This window comes from Anolis carolinensis, unplaced genomic scaffold, assembly GCF_035594765.1.
Source record: "Anolis carolinensis isolate JA03-04 unplaced genomic scaffold, rAnoCar3.1.pri scaffold_14, whole genome shotgun sequence".
Taxonomy (NCBI): domain Eukaryota; kingdom Metazoa; phylum Chordata; class Lepidosauria; order Squamata; family Dactyloidae; genus Anolis; species Anolis carolinensis.
In genome coordinates, this window is record NW_026943825.1 from 354993 (window position 1) to 369502 (window position 14510).

Consider the following 14510-nt stretch of genomic DNA (forward strand, 5'->3'; position numbering starts at 1 on the left):
AATGCTAGACAGATGGAGTTTTACCGCAAGGGAGCCCTGTATCATTGCCCCAAATCCAATGCTAAATGAATGGATATCTCCTGGAAGAAGCCCCATATTGTCTCCCCAAATCCAATGCTAAATGAATGGATTTTTTTCCTGGAAGAAGCCCCATATCATCTCCCCAAATCCAATGCTAAATGAATGGATTTTTTCCTGGAAGAAGCCTCATATCGTCTCCCCAAATCCAATGCTAAATGAATGGATTTCTCCTGGAAGAAGCTCCATATCATCTCCCCAAATCCAATGCTAAATGAATGGATTTCTCCTGGAAGAAGCCCCATATCATCTCCCTAAATCCAATGCTAAATGAATGGATTTTTTTCCTGGAAGAAGCCCCATACCGTCTCCCCGAATCCAATGCTAAATGGGTGGTGTTTACCTCGAAGAAGCCCCTTATCATTTCCCCAAATCCAATGCTAGACAGATGGAGTTTTACCGCAAGGGAGCCCTGTATCATTTCCCCGAATCCAATGCTAAACGGATGGATGTTTACCCTGTATTGTTTCCCCAAATCCAATGCTAAATGAATGCCTATTTCCAGTGAAGGAGTGCCAGTTTCTTTGAATGCAATCCTAAATGGACAGATGTTGACCTCAAACAAGCCCTGTATCATTTCCTGTATCTGATGTCAGTGGAAAACCTTTACCTTTACTTTAACAGTTCAAAGAGATATTTCGGACATCAGTTTAACAGCTGAGAAACCCAACTGCCTTGCATGAATGCTGGTGAATGCCATTTCCCCAAAAGGTTATGACTCTTAAGCGGTCGTGCTTTTTACCAAGAGGATATTGGCATCGTTTTTCAGAAGGTCATGCTTTTCCATAGATCGTAACATCTCCAAAAGGTTATGGAGATTTCATTTTGCAAAAAAAATAAAATAAAAACCACACCGGAAACCAAGTTGGTTCTGATTAAAGTGTATTATTGGTTTTAAAGGAAATACAGAGAGATGGCGGCGGCGGTGACGGCAGCGGCGGCAACGGCATCTGCGCTCAGCAAATTAGCGGAAATCAAACACGGAAAAGCAAAATCATCGTATAAAAATGCAATGGACCTTTGGATGATCCGCGGAGAAAGCTCCGGAAAAGACTTTTTTTTTTAAGGCATCAAGCAGCTGGGTCTGTTGTCGTCGTCAATGTCCTCACCGAAAGGTTCGGGGCTGGTTTTTTGAGGGTCCGATCAATGCAAATGAATGACCGCTCTGGTCTTTTGACTACGGATATCGCTCCTAATTTCCCGCAAATGGATTCTCTTTTGGGCCTGTTCTAAAACCTGCTTTTAAGATTGGCATTTTCCTTCAATGAGGTTTTTACAACCACAGCTTAAAACAGTCAAGCAAAACAATAAAGAGACTAAAGAGAAGAGAATAAAGAGAGGAGAGAATAAAGCATAACCCTGAAACAATTCTCTCTCTCTCTCCCCTTCGGCCAAACTTCCTCAGGATGGTTCCAAACCCGTCGCTTGAGGCCTGGTCCTCGTTTGCGGGCAAAAGGACCCAGAAAATGGGACCTAGAACCCCAATAAAAACCCCCTTTTTCCTGAAACCAAAGCGACAACCACGGTTCCTCTTTGGAGAGAAAACCTGGGAAGCCAAAGGCAACGTTCCTTTGCTCTTTTTGCTTCCCTCACAAAAGGAGTCACACAAAACCCACCCACCCCTAAATATCTAAACCTTTCACCCACCCCAAAAAAAGGCACGTTTCTGGTAATCGGCGCCATTGAAGAACAACAACAACAACAACAATACAGTACATAAAGGTCCACCTATCTCTTTCTTGTCGGCTATGACGGCAGAGCGGCTCCCAAGCGTCAAAAAAGGCGGGAAAACTGAGGGAGATTAACAGCGGCGCCAAGCCAAGCATGGTCAGGGAAAGGGGAGGAGCCAATGTTGCCATGGACACAGCAAAAAGGCGGGAAAAACTGAGCAGGGAGCATTGAGCAGGGAGGAGGGGAAAGGGGAGGAGCCAGCGTCACCATGGAAACGGCAAAAAGGCGGGAAAAACTGAGGGAGATTAACAGCTGCTTCAAGCCAGGCATAGTCAGGGAAAGGGGAGGAGCCAATGTTGCCATGGAAATGGCAAAAAGGCGGGAAAAACTGAGGGAGATTAACAGCGGTGCCAAGCCAAGCATGGTCAGGGAAAGGGGAGGAGCCAATGTTGCCATGGACACAGCAAAAAGGCGGGAAAAACTGAGCAGGGAGCATTGAGCAGGGAGGAGGGGAAAGGGGAGGAGCCAGCGTCACCATGGAAACGGCAAAAGGCGGGAAAACTTAACTGCTGCGTCAAGCTAAGCATGATTAGGGAGGGGAAAGGGGAGGAGCCAGCATCGCCACGGAAACGGCTTTTGACGCCTCCAAAATCGAGCCAGGCTTTCTCCGTCCGCGTAGGCCCCGTCCTCCCCAAAGGCACAAGGCATGAAGTTTTTCAATCTAGAAGTGTTTTAAGGCATTTTAATCCGGATTTTGGAACCTTCAGGGATAAAACTAGTTTTAGTTCCAATTTAATTGAACCATTTAAACCAAAGGGAATTTCACTCAGGACTTGAAATTTGCCTCAGCGTTGGTCTGGCTCCGTGGAAACCTCCAGGCCTAACATCAATTTTAAACCTGACTCAACTGAACCATTTAAATCAATGGGAGTCTTCGCTCAGGACGTAAAATTGACCTCAAAGTTGGTCAGAATTTGAATTTAAATGGCTGGAATTGTTTACGAGAATTGGATTTATAATCCGAGTCAATTTACCTCAACGCTGGTCTGAATTTGTACTTAAATGGCTGGAATTGTTTGAGAGAATTGGATTTATAATCCGAGCCAATTTACCTCAACCTTGGTCTGAATTTGTATTTAAATGGCTGGAATTGTTTGAGAGAATTGGATTTATAATCCGAGCCAATTTACCTCAACCTTGGTCTGAATTTGTATTTAAATGGCTGGAATTGTTTGAGAGAATTGGATTTATAATCCGAGCCAATTTACCTCAACCTTGGTCTGAATTTGTATTTAAATGGCTGGAATTGTTTGAGAGAATTGGATTTATAATCCGAGCCAATTTACCTCGACCTTGGTCTGAATTTGTATTTAAATGGCTGGAATTGTTTGAGAGAATTGGATTTATAATCCGAGCCAATTTACCTCAACGCTGGTCTGAATTTGTACTTAAATGGCTGGAATTGTTTGAGAGAATTGGATTTATAATCCGAGCCAATTTACCTCAACCTTGGTCTGAATTTGTATTTAAATGGCTGGAATTGTTTGAGAGAATTGGATTTATAATCCGAGCCAATTTACCTCAACCTTGGTCTGAATTTGTATTTAAATGGCTGGAATTGTTTGAGAGAATTGGATTTATAATCCGAGCCAATTTACCTCAACCTTGGTCTGAATTTGTACTTAAATGGCTGGAATTGTTTGAGAGAATTGGATTTATAATCCGAGCCAATTTACCTCAACGCTGGTCTGAATTTGTACTTAAATGGCTGGAATTGTTTGAGAGAATTGGATTTATAATCCGAGCCAATTTACCTCAATGTTGGTCTGAATTTGCATTTCAATGGCTAGGATTATTTGTGAGAATGGGATTTTATGGTTCGGATTGTAACCTGACTCCTTTATGAATCGAAACAGCAAATAATCCCACAACAAATTGCATTAATTGGGGTCACTCTTTGCATCCAGAACCTCAAAAGCTGGGCTTGAAACGAGTGCCTCCATTAACGAAGAGAATCTAAGTGCATTTTGAGGCTGCCGTGAACCCCAAAAGAGGAAGGAAATCTCCTTAATTCCCATAAAAGAGAGACGTTAAGTGCAAAAACAAAGAAAAGGGCCCCAAAGTTGGCCGTTAAAGGCCTTAAAACTCCGAGGGACTCGCTTCCTTTTACAAGACAAACAAAAACAACCCAATTTGGTATCCAAAGGAAGAAAACAAATACACATATTAAACACACACAGAGCATTATAACACAGGGATCTCTCTCTTTTTTGGCATCAGCCTCTTTGGCTTAGTAGCTCTTTAAAAAGGGAATTATTATTATTATTATTTTTGGCTGAAAAAGTGGGTTTTTTTTCCATTCCTTAAAAAAACTCCTGATACATCTTTTTAGCATTTTTATATATCTCTCTCTCTCTATGTATATATGTATAGATCGATTTATCTATCTATCTACTAAAGTATAAATTCCTGGTGTAGAAAATTAACTTTTTTAAAAAATCTTTTTTTTTCCTCCTTCTGCAGACGTTAGACGGAAAGACGGACGGACGGACGGATGGCCATTACATGATGCTGCAGTTTTGAGGAGCCTGGAAGAAAGGAAGGAAAAAAGAAAGAAAGAAAGAAAGAAAAGACAGAAAAGAAAAAAAGAAAGAGGTTAATTCCCACCATGAACTGAAATGGTGCTGTTCTCTTTCACCCCTTCATCCATTCATTATAAAAGTTAATAATAATAATAATAATAATAATAATAATAATAATAAACATCACACAGTCCTAGACACTTGGGAAGTGTTCGACTTGTGATTTTGTGACACGAAATCCAGCATGTCTATCTTGTTTGCTGTGTCATAATAAAATAATAATAATAATTCTATCGTGGTTGGAAAAGACTACAAGGCCCATCCTAATAACAACAACAACAACAATAATAATGATATAGAGTTGGAAGAGCCCACAAGAGAAAACCTAATAATAATAATAATAATAATTGTTATTATTATTATTAATAGCCTGCTTTGTCTCTCCTGTAGGAGATTCAAAGTGGCTCATATCATAGCGTCATCCTAATAATAATAATAATAATAATAATAACAACAATAATAATAATTTTATTGTATGATACAGCAAACAAAATCACAAGTTGAACACTTCCCAAGTGTCTAGGACTGTGTGATGTATTATTATTATATTATTATGACACAGCAAACAAGATAGACATGCTGGATTTCGTATCACAAAATCACAAGTCGAACACTTCCCAAGTGTCTAGGACTGTGTGATGTATTATTATTATTATTATTATTATTATTATTATTATTATTATTATGACACAGCAAACAAGATAGATATGCTGGATTTCGTTTCACAAAATCACAAGTCGAACACTTCCCGAGTGTCTAGGACTGTGTGATGTATTATTATTATTATTATTATTATTATTATTATTATTATTATGACACAGCAAACAAGATAGATATGCTGGATTTCGTTTCACAAAATCACAAGTCGAACACTTCCCGAGTGTCTAGGACTGTGTGATGTATTATTATTATTATTATTATTATTATTATTATTATTATTATTATTATTATGACCCAGCAAACAAGATAGATATGCTGGATTTCGTTTCACAAAATCACAAGTCGAACACTTCCCGAGTGTCTAGGACTGTGTGATGTATTATTATTATTATTATTATTATTATTATTATTATTATTATTATTATTATTATTTTATGACACAGCAAACAAGATAGACATGCTGGATTTCATATCACAAAATCCCAAGTCGAACACTTCCCAAGTGTCTAGGACTGTGTGATGTATTTTTGGATGCTGTGGGCCTGGGCCGCTTTGGGCACTGACCTGCTGGTGTGGGCTGGGTCCCCCCAGGATGTAGGAGCGGGGCAGGAGCCCCTCGGCCAGGCTGGAGCCCCCCGTGCGGTAGCTGCGGGTGATGGTCAGGCTGGAGGAGGAGGAGCCCCCGGAGGAGAGGGTGCTGGTGGCCCCCCCTCCGGCGGCCGCGGTAGCAGAGGAGTTGGAGACTCCCCCGGACTTCTCGGCCGGCTGCCCACAGGAGCCACACAGGATGGTGCGCGAGCGCAGGTTGTACTCCCCAGGGTCCCCGGAGGCGCTGCAGTGGCTCTACAAGCAAAGCAAGCAAAGTCAGGTCAGGCTTCACGGGCAAAAGAAGCTCTTCCCTTTGGCGTCACTCTACTGTTCTTGCCTCCATTGATAGAAGATGGAGTATATCAGAAAGGACAAAGCCCTCTGGACAGACACACAGATACAGGATGAGAATCAAATAGGTAAGATAGAAGATTGGATATAGGATGATTGTCAGATAGATGACTGGAAGCAAGATGATAATCAACTAGATAGATAGATGAATGGATGATTGGATCTAGGATGATCATAAGATAGATAGGTGAAAAGATAGATAGTTAATTCGTTTTTTAAATGCACTCATGTCTTAACTGTTGATTTTATGATATTATTATTATTATTTTTCGTGTCAGGAGCTGATAGAGGGAGCTCATCCGCGCTCTCCCCGGGTGGGATTCGAACCTGGCAGCCTTCAGGTCAGCAACCCAACCTTCAAGTCACGAGGCTTTAATCCACTACGCCACCGGAGGCTCCATTATATTATATAATTGTATTGGGACTGCCCCCATGTGAGCCGCTCCAAGTCCCCGTTGGGGAGATGGAGGCGGCATACAAAAATAAAATAATAATAATAATAATAATTTATTTATTTACAGTATTTATATTCCGCCCTCCTCACCCCGAAGGGGACTCAGGGCGGATTACAATGAACACCTATATGGCAAACATTCAATGCCAACAGACAAACAACATACATTAGACAAACTCAGACGCATTTTTAACATTTTTCCATCTTCACGATTCCGGCCACAGGGGGAGCTGTTGCTTCACCGTCCAGTAGTGGCTGTACTTCCTCATTCCTTTACTCGTGTTTTGCTGGCAGTTTGATGGTGTTGTAAATTAGCCTCCCGCATAAAGCGTCCCTAAATTTCCCTAATTGACAGGTGCAACTGTCTTTTGGGGCTGCATAGGTCAACAGCAAGCCGGGGCTATTAATGGTCGGAGGCTTAACCCGACCCGGGCTTCGAACTCATGACCTCTTGGTCAGTAGTGATTTATAGCAGCTGGTTACTAGCCAGCTGCGCCACAGCCCGGCTAGTCTATCTAGATTGATCGCACAGACAAGACAGACAGAGGATGACCATCAGATAGGCAGATGACTGGATAGAGGATCAGAATCAGATAGATAAATATATAGATATAATGATCATCAGATAGGTTTTTTAAAATCAGATAGATGTTAGACAGAATGATGGAGTGAGTGAGTGAGTGAGTGAGGTAGGGAGGGAGGGGAAGGAGAGAGGCAGGTGTGTAGAAGCTGCTCTTGGCTGGAATCCTGGAATCATGGACCAGGTCAGGGCTTCTTAAACTAGGGAGTATCCAGACACAAGTGTGTGTGCATTATCGATTGCGTCAGTTCAGTCCTGAGTTCAGTCGAGTCCTGTCTGCCTAGAGTTGAGTGAACTCACATGGTGGTGACGGTGGTGGATGCCGTCTTCGTCCTCCTCATCTTCATCCTCGTCATTGACCACGATGGTGCGCACCAGCTTCCGCATGGCCACTTCCTGTGGGGAGAAGAGGAAGTGAGGTCACACGGGGACCGAGGTTTGCGCTCCCAGCCGGAACGGGCCAGGAGCGACGCCTAGGGATTCGGATGAGCCCGTTTCCCATCCCCCTGAAGGACTTGTACCTCTCCAGAGGAAGTGAGGAGGGCGGTGCGGAGGCTGTCCCCGGAGCCCCAGGAGGTCTGGTTCTTCCAGACCATGTCGGACGGAGGGTTGTGGCTGATCCCGGCCCCCGAGGCCCAGATCTGCACAACGGGGAGGAGACAAGAAACCGTCATGGTGATTCAGGAAGACACACCATCCAGACAGCAACCTCCCACCCCACCCATTCACGGCCAGAAATGGAAGGAATTGAGGAGCATTTGAGTCCCACTGTGACCCCCCTGCCCCGCCCCAAGGAGACCCTCAGCTACCCACCGTCACAACCTGCCCCGCTTTCAGGGTGAACTTTGGGGGGAACCGATAGACGATGGGGGCCTCGTCTCCGTTCTGGCGCTTGATCTGCCAGCTGCCGAGAGCCTGGTCCTGGAAGAGACACCGAAGAAAAGACGGAGGGTCACCACAGGGACGACTGAGCCCAAAAGGCATTAGACTAGACAGCAACCTGGCTGGGACTCCCTCCCTCGGTTTTGGATTCCAGGAAGATCGGCCTTTGTGTTTACTACATTTTAATCTGCGTATTTTTAAAATTTCATAGAAATGCATTTTAATACAGACAGTCCCCAAGTTACAAACAAGAGAGGTTCTGTAGGTTTGTTCTTCAGCTGGCTTTGTTTGTAAGTCAGAACAGGGACATTTCCTGATTGGTTCTATCACAAAAACATAGGATCAGGTTGTGTAAGTGTTATTTATTGCTATATACAGTAGAGTCTCGCTTATCCAATGTTCTGGATTATCCAACGCTTTTTTGAAGTCAATGTTTTCAATACATCGTGATATTTTGGTGCCAAGTTCATAAATACAGTAATTTCTACATAGCATTACTGTGTATTGAACTACTTTTTCTGTCCAATTTGTTGTCTAACATGATGTTTTGGTGCTTTATTTGTAAAATCATAACCTATTTTGATGTTTAATAGGCTTTTTCTTAATCTCTCCTTATTATCCAACATATTCGCTTATCCAACGTTCTGCCGGCCCGTTTATGTTGGATAAGTGAGACTCTAGTGTAATTGTATTGTTTTACCTTGCTTATAATGTGTTATTATGTTGTTATGTAATGTATGTGTTGTTTTTATGATTGGAAACCGCCCTGAGTCCCATCCGGGAGATAGGGCGGTATATAAATAAAGGATGATTATTATTATTATTATTATTATTATTATTATTATTATTATTATTATTATTATTATTATTATTATTATTATTTTAAAGTGTTACTCCAGCCAAATATATATGTGTGTGTGTTAGCTTTGGGTTGCATAGGGAAGGGTGAACACCCCGTGCTTGTGCTCTTGTACAGAAGATTTCCTCACTTTCTGTCCCTGTGATCACTGGATTTTGGGAAATTTATCTTGTTGTTGAAATAAGGATTGTGGATACAGCTTCATTGGAGACCCATTTTCCCCATAATGATAATGCTGTGATATATATATATATATATATATATATATGTGTGTGTGTGTGTGTGTGTGTGTGTGTGTATACACACACACATATACACACAATATAATTTACAATAATATATAATAACATATTGTATATACATATAATATTAATAATATTACATTGTAATACAATATAATACTAATACAGTAGAGTCTCGCTTATCCAACGTAAACGGGCCAGCAGAACGTTGGATAAGCAAATATGTTGGATAATAAGGAGAGATTAAGGAAAAGCCTATTAAACATCAAATTAGGTTATGATTTTACAAATTAAGCACCGAAACATTATGTTATACAACAAATTTGACAGAAAAAGTAGTTCAATGCACAGTAATGCTATGTAGTAATTACTGTATTTACGAATTTAGCACCAAAATATCACTATGTATTGAAAACATTGACTACAAAAATGCATTGGATAATCCAGAACCTTGGATAAGCGAGACTCTACTGTAATACAATATAATATTAATTATATATATATTTATTTATTTATTTACATCATTTATATTCCGCCCTTCTCACCCCGAAGGGGACTCAGGGCGGATCACATTACACATATTAGGCAAACATTCAATGCCCTTTTAACACAGGACAAAGACAAACAAACATAGCTCCGAGCGGGCCTCGAACTTATGACCTCCTGGTCAGTGACTCATTGTTCTCCCGTCTGCGCCACATATTTTATATGTAATATTGCTAATAATATTACAATATATTGATACAGTACAATATAGTAATTTAATGCTAATATTGTACTATACTAATAATATAATATTGTATGTGAATGTAATTTGTAAGCCGCTCTGAGTCCCCTTTGGGGTGAGAAGGGTGGCATATAAATGTAGCAAACAAATAAATAAATACTTCCAGGAGTGGGTTTCCCTTCCTTCCTTCCTTCCTTCCTTCCTGGGGTCTCGGCCCTGTTTGTAACTAGGAGTTGTTTGTAGGTTGGGTGTCTGTATCTGGGGGCCTCCTTTCCAGGGGGAGAACCCCGTCCGGGGAGCAGACCCACCTCGCTGGACTTGTTGCGCAGGCGGACAAACTTCCCCTCCAGGTCCACTTCCTCCACGGCCACCTTCCCGCTGGTCCTGGCGTGATGGGAGAAGTTGGTGCGGCTCTCCCCGCCGGCCCCCAGCTTCCGCTTCTTGGCCGAGCTCTGCATCGAGGAGGAAGAGGAGTGCGAGATGCGGGTGCGAGAGCCGCTCTTCTGGGAGGTGGGGCTGGGAGACAGGCGCAGCCTAAGGGGAGAGACCGAGAAGAAGGTGAGAAGGAAACCAAGGAAGGAAGGCCGCGGGATCCCGATACACATAATGCTTCTTCTTTCTATAAGTCTTTCATGTGCCTTTGTTGTCCTTGTTCTGAGAAGGAACCACCACCAGGCCTCTCTCTTACACACAGGGCTGATTAATTAATGATACAGTCAGTAATTAATCAGCCCCAGAGGGTTTTTAATAACCTATCCTGCATTTATCACGGTCTTACCATTTATGTGTTTTAAACGTAATTTGTAATCCTGTATTGTTGCTTTGATTGATATATTATATTACTGTTTTTGAGCCTCCGGTGGAGTAGCGGATTAAATAAAGCCTTGTGACTTGAAGGTTGGGTTGCTGATCTGAAAGCTGCCAGGTTCAAATCCCACCTGGGGAGAGCGTGGATGAGCTCCCTCTCTCAGCTCCAGCTCCATGCGGGGACATGAGAGAAGCCTCCCACAAGGATGGTAAAAACATCAAAACATCCAGGCAATGTCCCCTGGGCAACGTCCTTGCAGACGGCCAATTGCCTCACTCCAGAAGCAACTCAAGTTGCTCCTGACACGAAAAAAAAAATTACTGTTTTATCTTTTTTATATTGTGATTTGCACTATGTTGTTTATATTTTGTCATGTTATTTGGGCCGTTGCCCCATGTAAGCCGCCCCGAGTCCCTGCGGGGAGATGGTGGCGGGGTATAAATAAAGTTTTTATTATTATTATTATTATTATTATTATTATTATTATTATTATTATTATTATTATTAACGTCTATATGCTCTTATCTGTAGAGGTAATTTCCCCCTTCTTCTTCCCAGAAGACTTTAATATGTTCTTGGTTTGAGAAGGAAGCACCATGAGGCTTTTCTTGCACAGAGGCCTCAGGGCTTCTTCTCCTAAAAACAGGGGAGTTCCTTGGCCTACCTGGGATCTATTACCTGCGACAATACAAGGTACATGTGACCCTAGTATTTCCCCGGGACCCACCTCTCCTCCTCTCCCTCCAGGAGCTTGCGGTAGGCATTGATCTCCATGTCCAGGGCCAGCTTGATGTCCAGCAGTTCCTGGTACTCGTCCAGCTGCTGCTGCATGCGGGCCCGCATGTCGGCCATCTCCCGCTCCTTCTCGGCCAGGATCCGGCGGCTGCTGTCCCGCTCCCGCACCAAGGCGTCCTCCAGGTCCCGCAGCTTGGCCTCCTTGGCCGCCATCTGCAAAAGCGGGACACTCAGAACAACGCCCTCCGCGTTGGAGGAGAAGTGTCCCCTCTTTCTAGAACTACAGGGTTTTAGGGTCCAAAGGGGCTAACTGACTGCATTGACATCCTGAGGAGTCCTATAGAACTGCTCCAAGACTACAGAGACTTTGATTTGTTTTGACTCCAAGCCAGGTTTGAAACAATTGATTTGTACAGTCTCACTTATCCAACACTCGCTTATCCAACGTTCTGGATAATCCAAGCCATTTTTGTAGTCAATGTTTTCAATATATCGTGATATTTTGGTGCTAAATTCATAAATACAGTAATTACTACATAGCATTACTGCGTATTGAACTACTTTTTCTGTCAAATTTGTTGTATAACATGATGTTTTGGTGCTTCATTTGTAAAATCATAACCTAATTTGATGTTTAATAGGCTTTTCCTTAATCTCTCCTTATTATCCAACATATTTGCTTATCCAACATTCTGCCGGCCCGTTTATGTTGGATAAGCGAGACTCTACTGTATTTAGTTTTACAGCATATTACATACCATTTGGAGACTGAATGTACACATCCTGTGTCACTAACAAACTGTGTCACTAACTTTAGTTGGAGTCTTGTTGATATATGTCTGATATATGTTTTATACTCAAAAGTGCTCTGTGTAGCATTTAAATCTGGATGATTGCAGTCTATAAATCTTTATACTCTGTAAGTTACTACGCTGCAAGTTACGACTGTGTCCCACTACAGCTGACAGAATTTGGTCATCAGTTGTATTATTATTTGTATTGTTGTTAACATTATTATGTATATGATGCTCTAATATACATATTGTGTTCTATGCTTTGAACCTTTTAACACTCAATCAACATCTTCTCTTTGCTTTCCCAGGACTGGCCCAACTCCCCAAAGTTCTCCTCATACGAATCCATTCTACATCTACCGTATATACTTGAGTATAAGCTGACCCGAATATAAGCCGAGGCACCTAATTTTACCAAAAAAAACCCTGGAAAAACATTGACTCCAGTATAAGCCGAGAGTGGTAAATTTCAGAAATAAAAATAGATACCAATAAAATCACATTAATTGAGGCATCCGTAGGTTAAATGTTTTTGAATATTTACATAAAGCTCAAATTAAATATAAGACTGTCCAACTCTGATCAAATCATTATTCTCATCTTCTTCAATGTAAATTTGCTGGTGTATCCTTTTAATAATAGAGTAAAATAATACATGTAATAATAATAATGATAATAATAATAATAATAATAATAATAATAATAATAATAAATACAGGAAAATAATACATGTAATAATAGAGTAAAATAATAAATGCAATAATAATAATAAGATCAGAGTGAAATAAAATTAATAATAATAATAATAATAGAGTAAAATAATAGTAATAGTAGCAACAATAATAGAGAAAAATAATAAATAATACCAATAATAATAGATAAAAAATAATTAATGTACCATATATTCTGGAGTATAAGCTGACCCAAATATAAGCCAACCAGGACCTTCACCAGAGTATAAGCCAAGGAGGGCTTTTTCAGTCTTAAAAAAGGGGCTGAAAAACTAGGCTTATACTCGAGTATATACAGTATAATCTCGTTTCCATCCTTCTTAAAAATAGGACTGCAGGTGAGGCCTGACCCATGCAGCACTTGGCAGGTCTTTTCCTCCCCTGGACTTAATAGAAACAAACTTCGACTATTACAGGCGAGAAAGGCTTTCTCCTTCTTTGCTGCAGCATCACACTGCTGGCTTGTATTAACCAATCCAGGACCAACAATACACCCAATATCCTTTTTTCCCAAGGTGTGCCCCAACCTGACCTGTTTCTGCAGCTGGCTGAGCTGAGCGGAGAGGCTGTCGATGCGAATGCGGGTCTGCTGCAGCTCCTCGTGGGCGGCCCCGGCCATGCTGCTGTTCCTCTCTGCGGACTGCTTGGCATTCTCCAGCTGCAGAGAGAGGGGCCCAGAGACAGGGAGGAGGAGGAGGAAGAGGAAGAGAAGCAGGGGACATTGGGTTGACTGAGTGCAGGAGGAAGAGCCGTCCTTACCGTGTTTCCCCAAAAATAAGACAGTGTCTTATATTAATTTTTGTTCCCAAAGATGCGCTAGGTCTTATTTTCAGGGGATGTCCTATTTTTCCATGAAGAAGAATTCACATTTATTGTTGAACAAAAAAATGAACATTTATTGCATTGAATTGCATTGGTGGTTGTTTGATATTATTACTGTTGTATAAACCTTTGTTTTAACTTCTGTTTTATCATCTTCTTGTGTTTTAAACTGTGTATATTGTTAATGTATTTGCGCTGTTACTTTTGTAACATTGTGAGCCGCCCGGAGTCCCCACGGGGAGATGGTGGCGGGGTATAAATAAAGTATTATTATTATTATTATTATTATTATTATTATTATTATTATTATAATATACTGTACAGTAGTTGTCATCACAAACCAGCATAACCAGACAAACTGTGAATCCTATCAAGAATTTCTTGTTACTACCATTATTTCCATGTACAACAATCCATGGTATGTACATTTACTGATCCCGCACGCTCTGGTGTTCTGTTTGGCGGGCATGCTTCCAACCAAAAACTTTGCTAGGTCTTACTTTCAGGGGAGGCCTTATATTTAGCAATTCAGTAAAACCTCTACAAAGTCTTATTTTCTGGGGATGTCTTATTTTAGGGGAAACAGGGTAGGTAATTTTCAGGACTAGGCAAATGGAATTTTGGCGGCCCCCCGAAACCATAGACTCCAGTTTATCTGCGCGAGGTTCGGTTCCACCTCGTCGAATACGGGGCCGCAGGAGGTGAGGCCACGCAGGGTGGGAGGCGGGAAGGCCTGGCCCGACGGAGAAGGAGGCGGGTGCCATCCTCCCGGGGGCCTCGACTGCGCCCCCAGGACGATGGCGCCACAGGCAAATGCCTAGTTGGCCTGGCGGTTGAACCGCCTCTGGCAGGAGGAAGGGCAAGAGGGGAAGGGAGGAAGAAGGGA

The 14510-nt window shown here is 41.9% G+C and overlaps 1 protein-coding gene across 3 annotated transcripts in view; it reads right to left on the bottom strand.

Moving 5' to 3' along the window:
* Positions 1-943: 943 nt before the first annotated feature.
* lmna (lamin A/C) overlaps positions 944-14510 on the bottom strand; it is a 72393-nt gene continuing 58826 nt past the window's right edge. For all 3 annotated transcript variants that reach the window (XM_062965046.1, XM_062965047.1, XM_062965045.1), the window contains exons 5-12: positions 13335-13460; positions 11270-11490; positions 10043-10268; positions 7838-7945; positions 7546-7665; positions 7325-7420; positions 5616-5894; positions 944-4337 (exon numbers count right to left, since the gene is read on the bottom strand). In XM_062965046.1, coding sequence (XP_062821116.1) covers positions 4311-4337; positions 5616-5894; positions 7325-7420; positions 7546-7665; positions 7838-7945; positions 10043-10268; positions 11270-11490; positions 13335-13460 — 1203 coding nt within the window. In that variant the 3' untranslated portion in view covers positions 944-4310. The remainder of the gene's footprint in view (positions 4338-5615; positions 5895-7324; positions 7421-7545; positions 7666-7837; positions 7946-10042; positions 10269-11269; positions 11491-13334; positions 13461-14510) is intronic.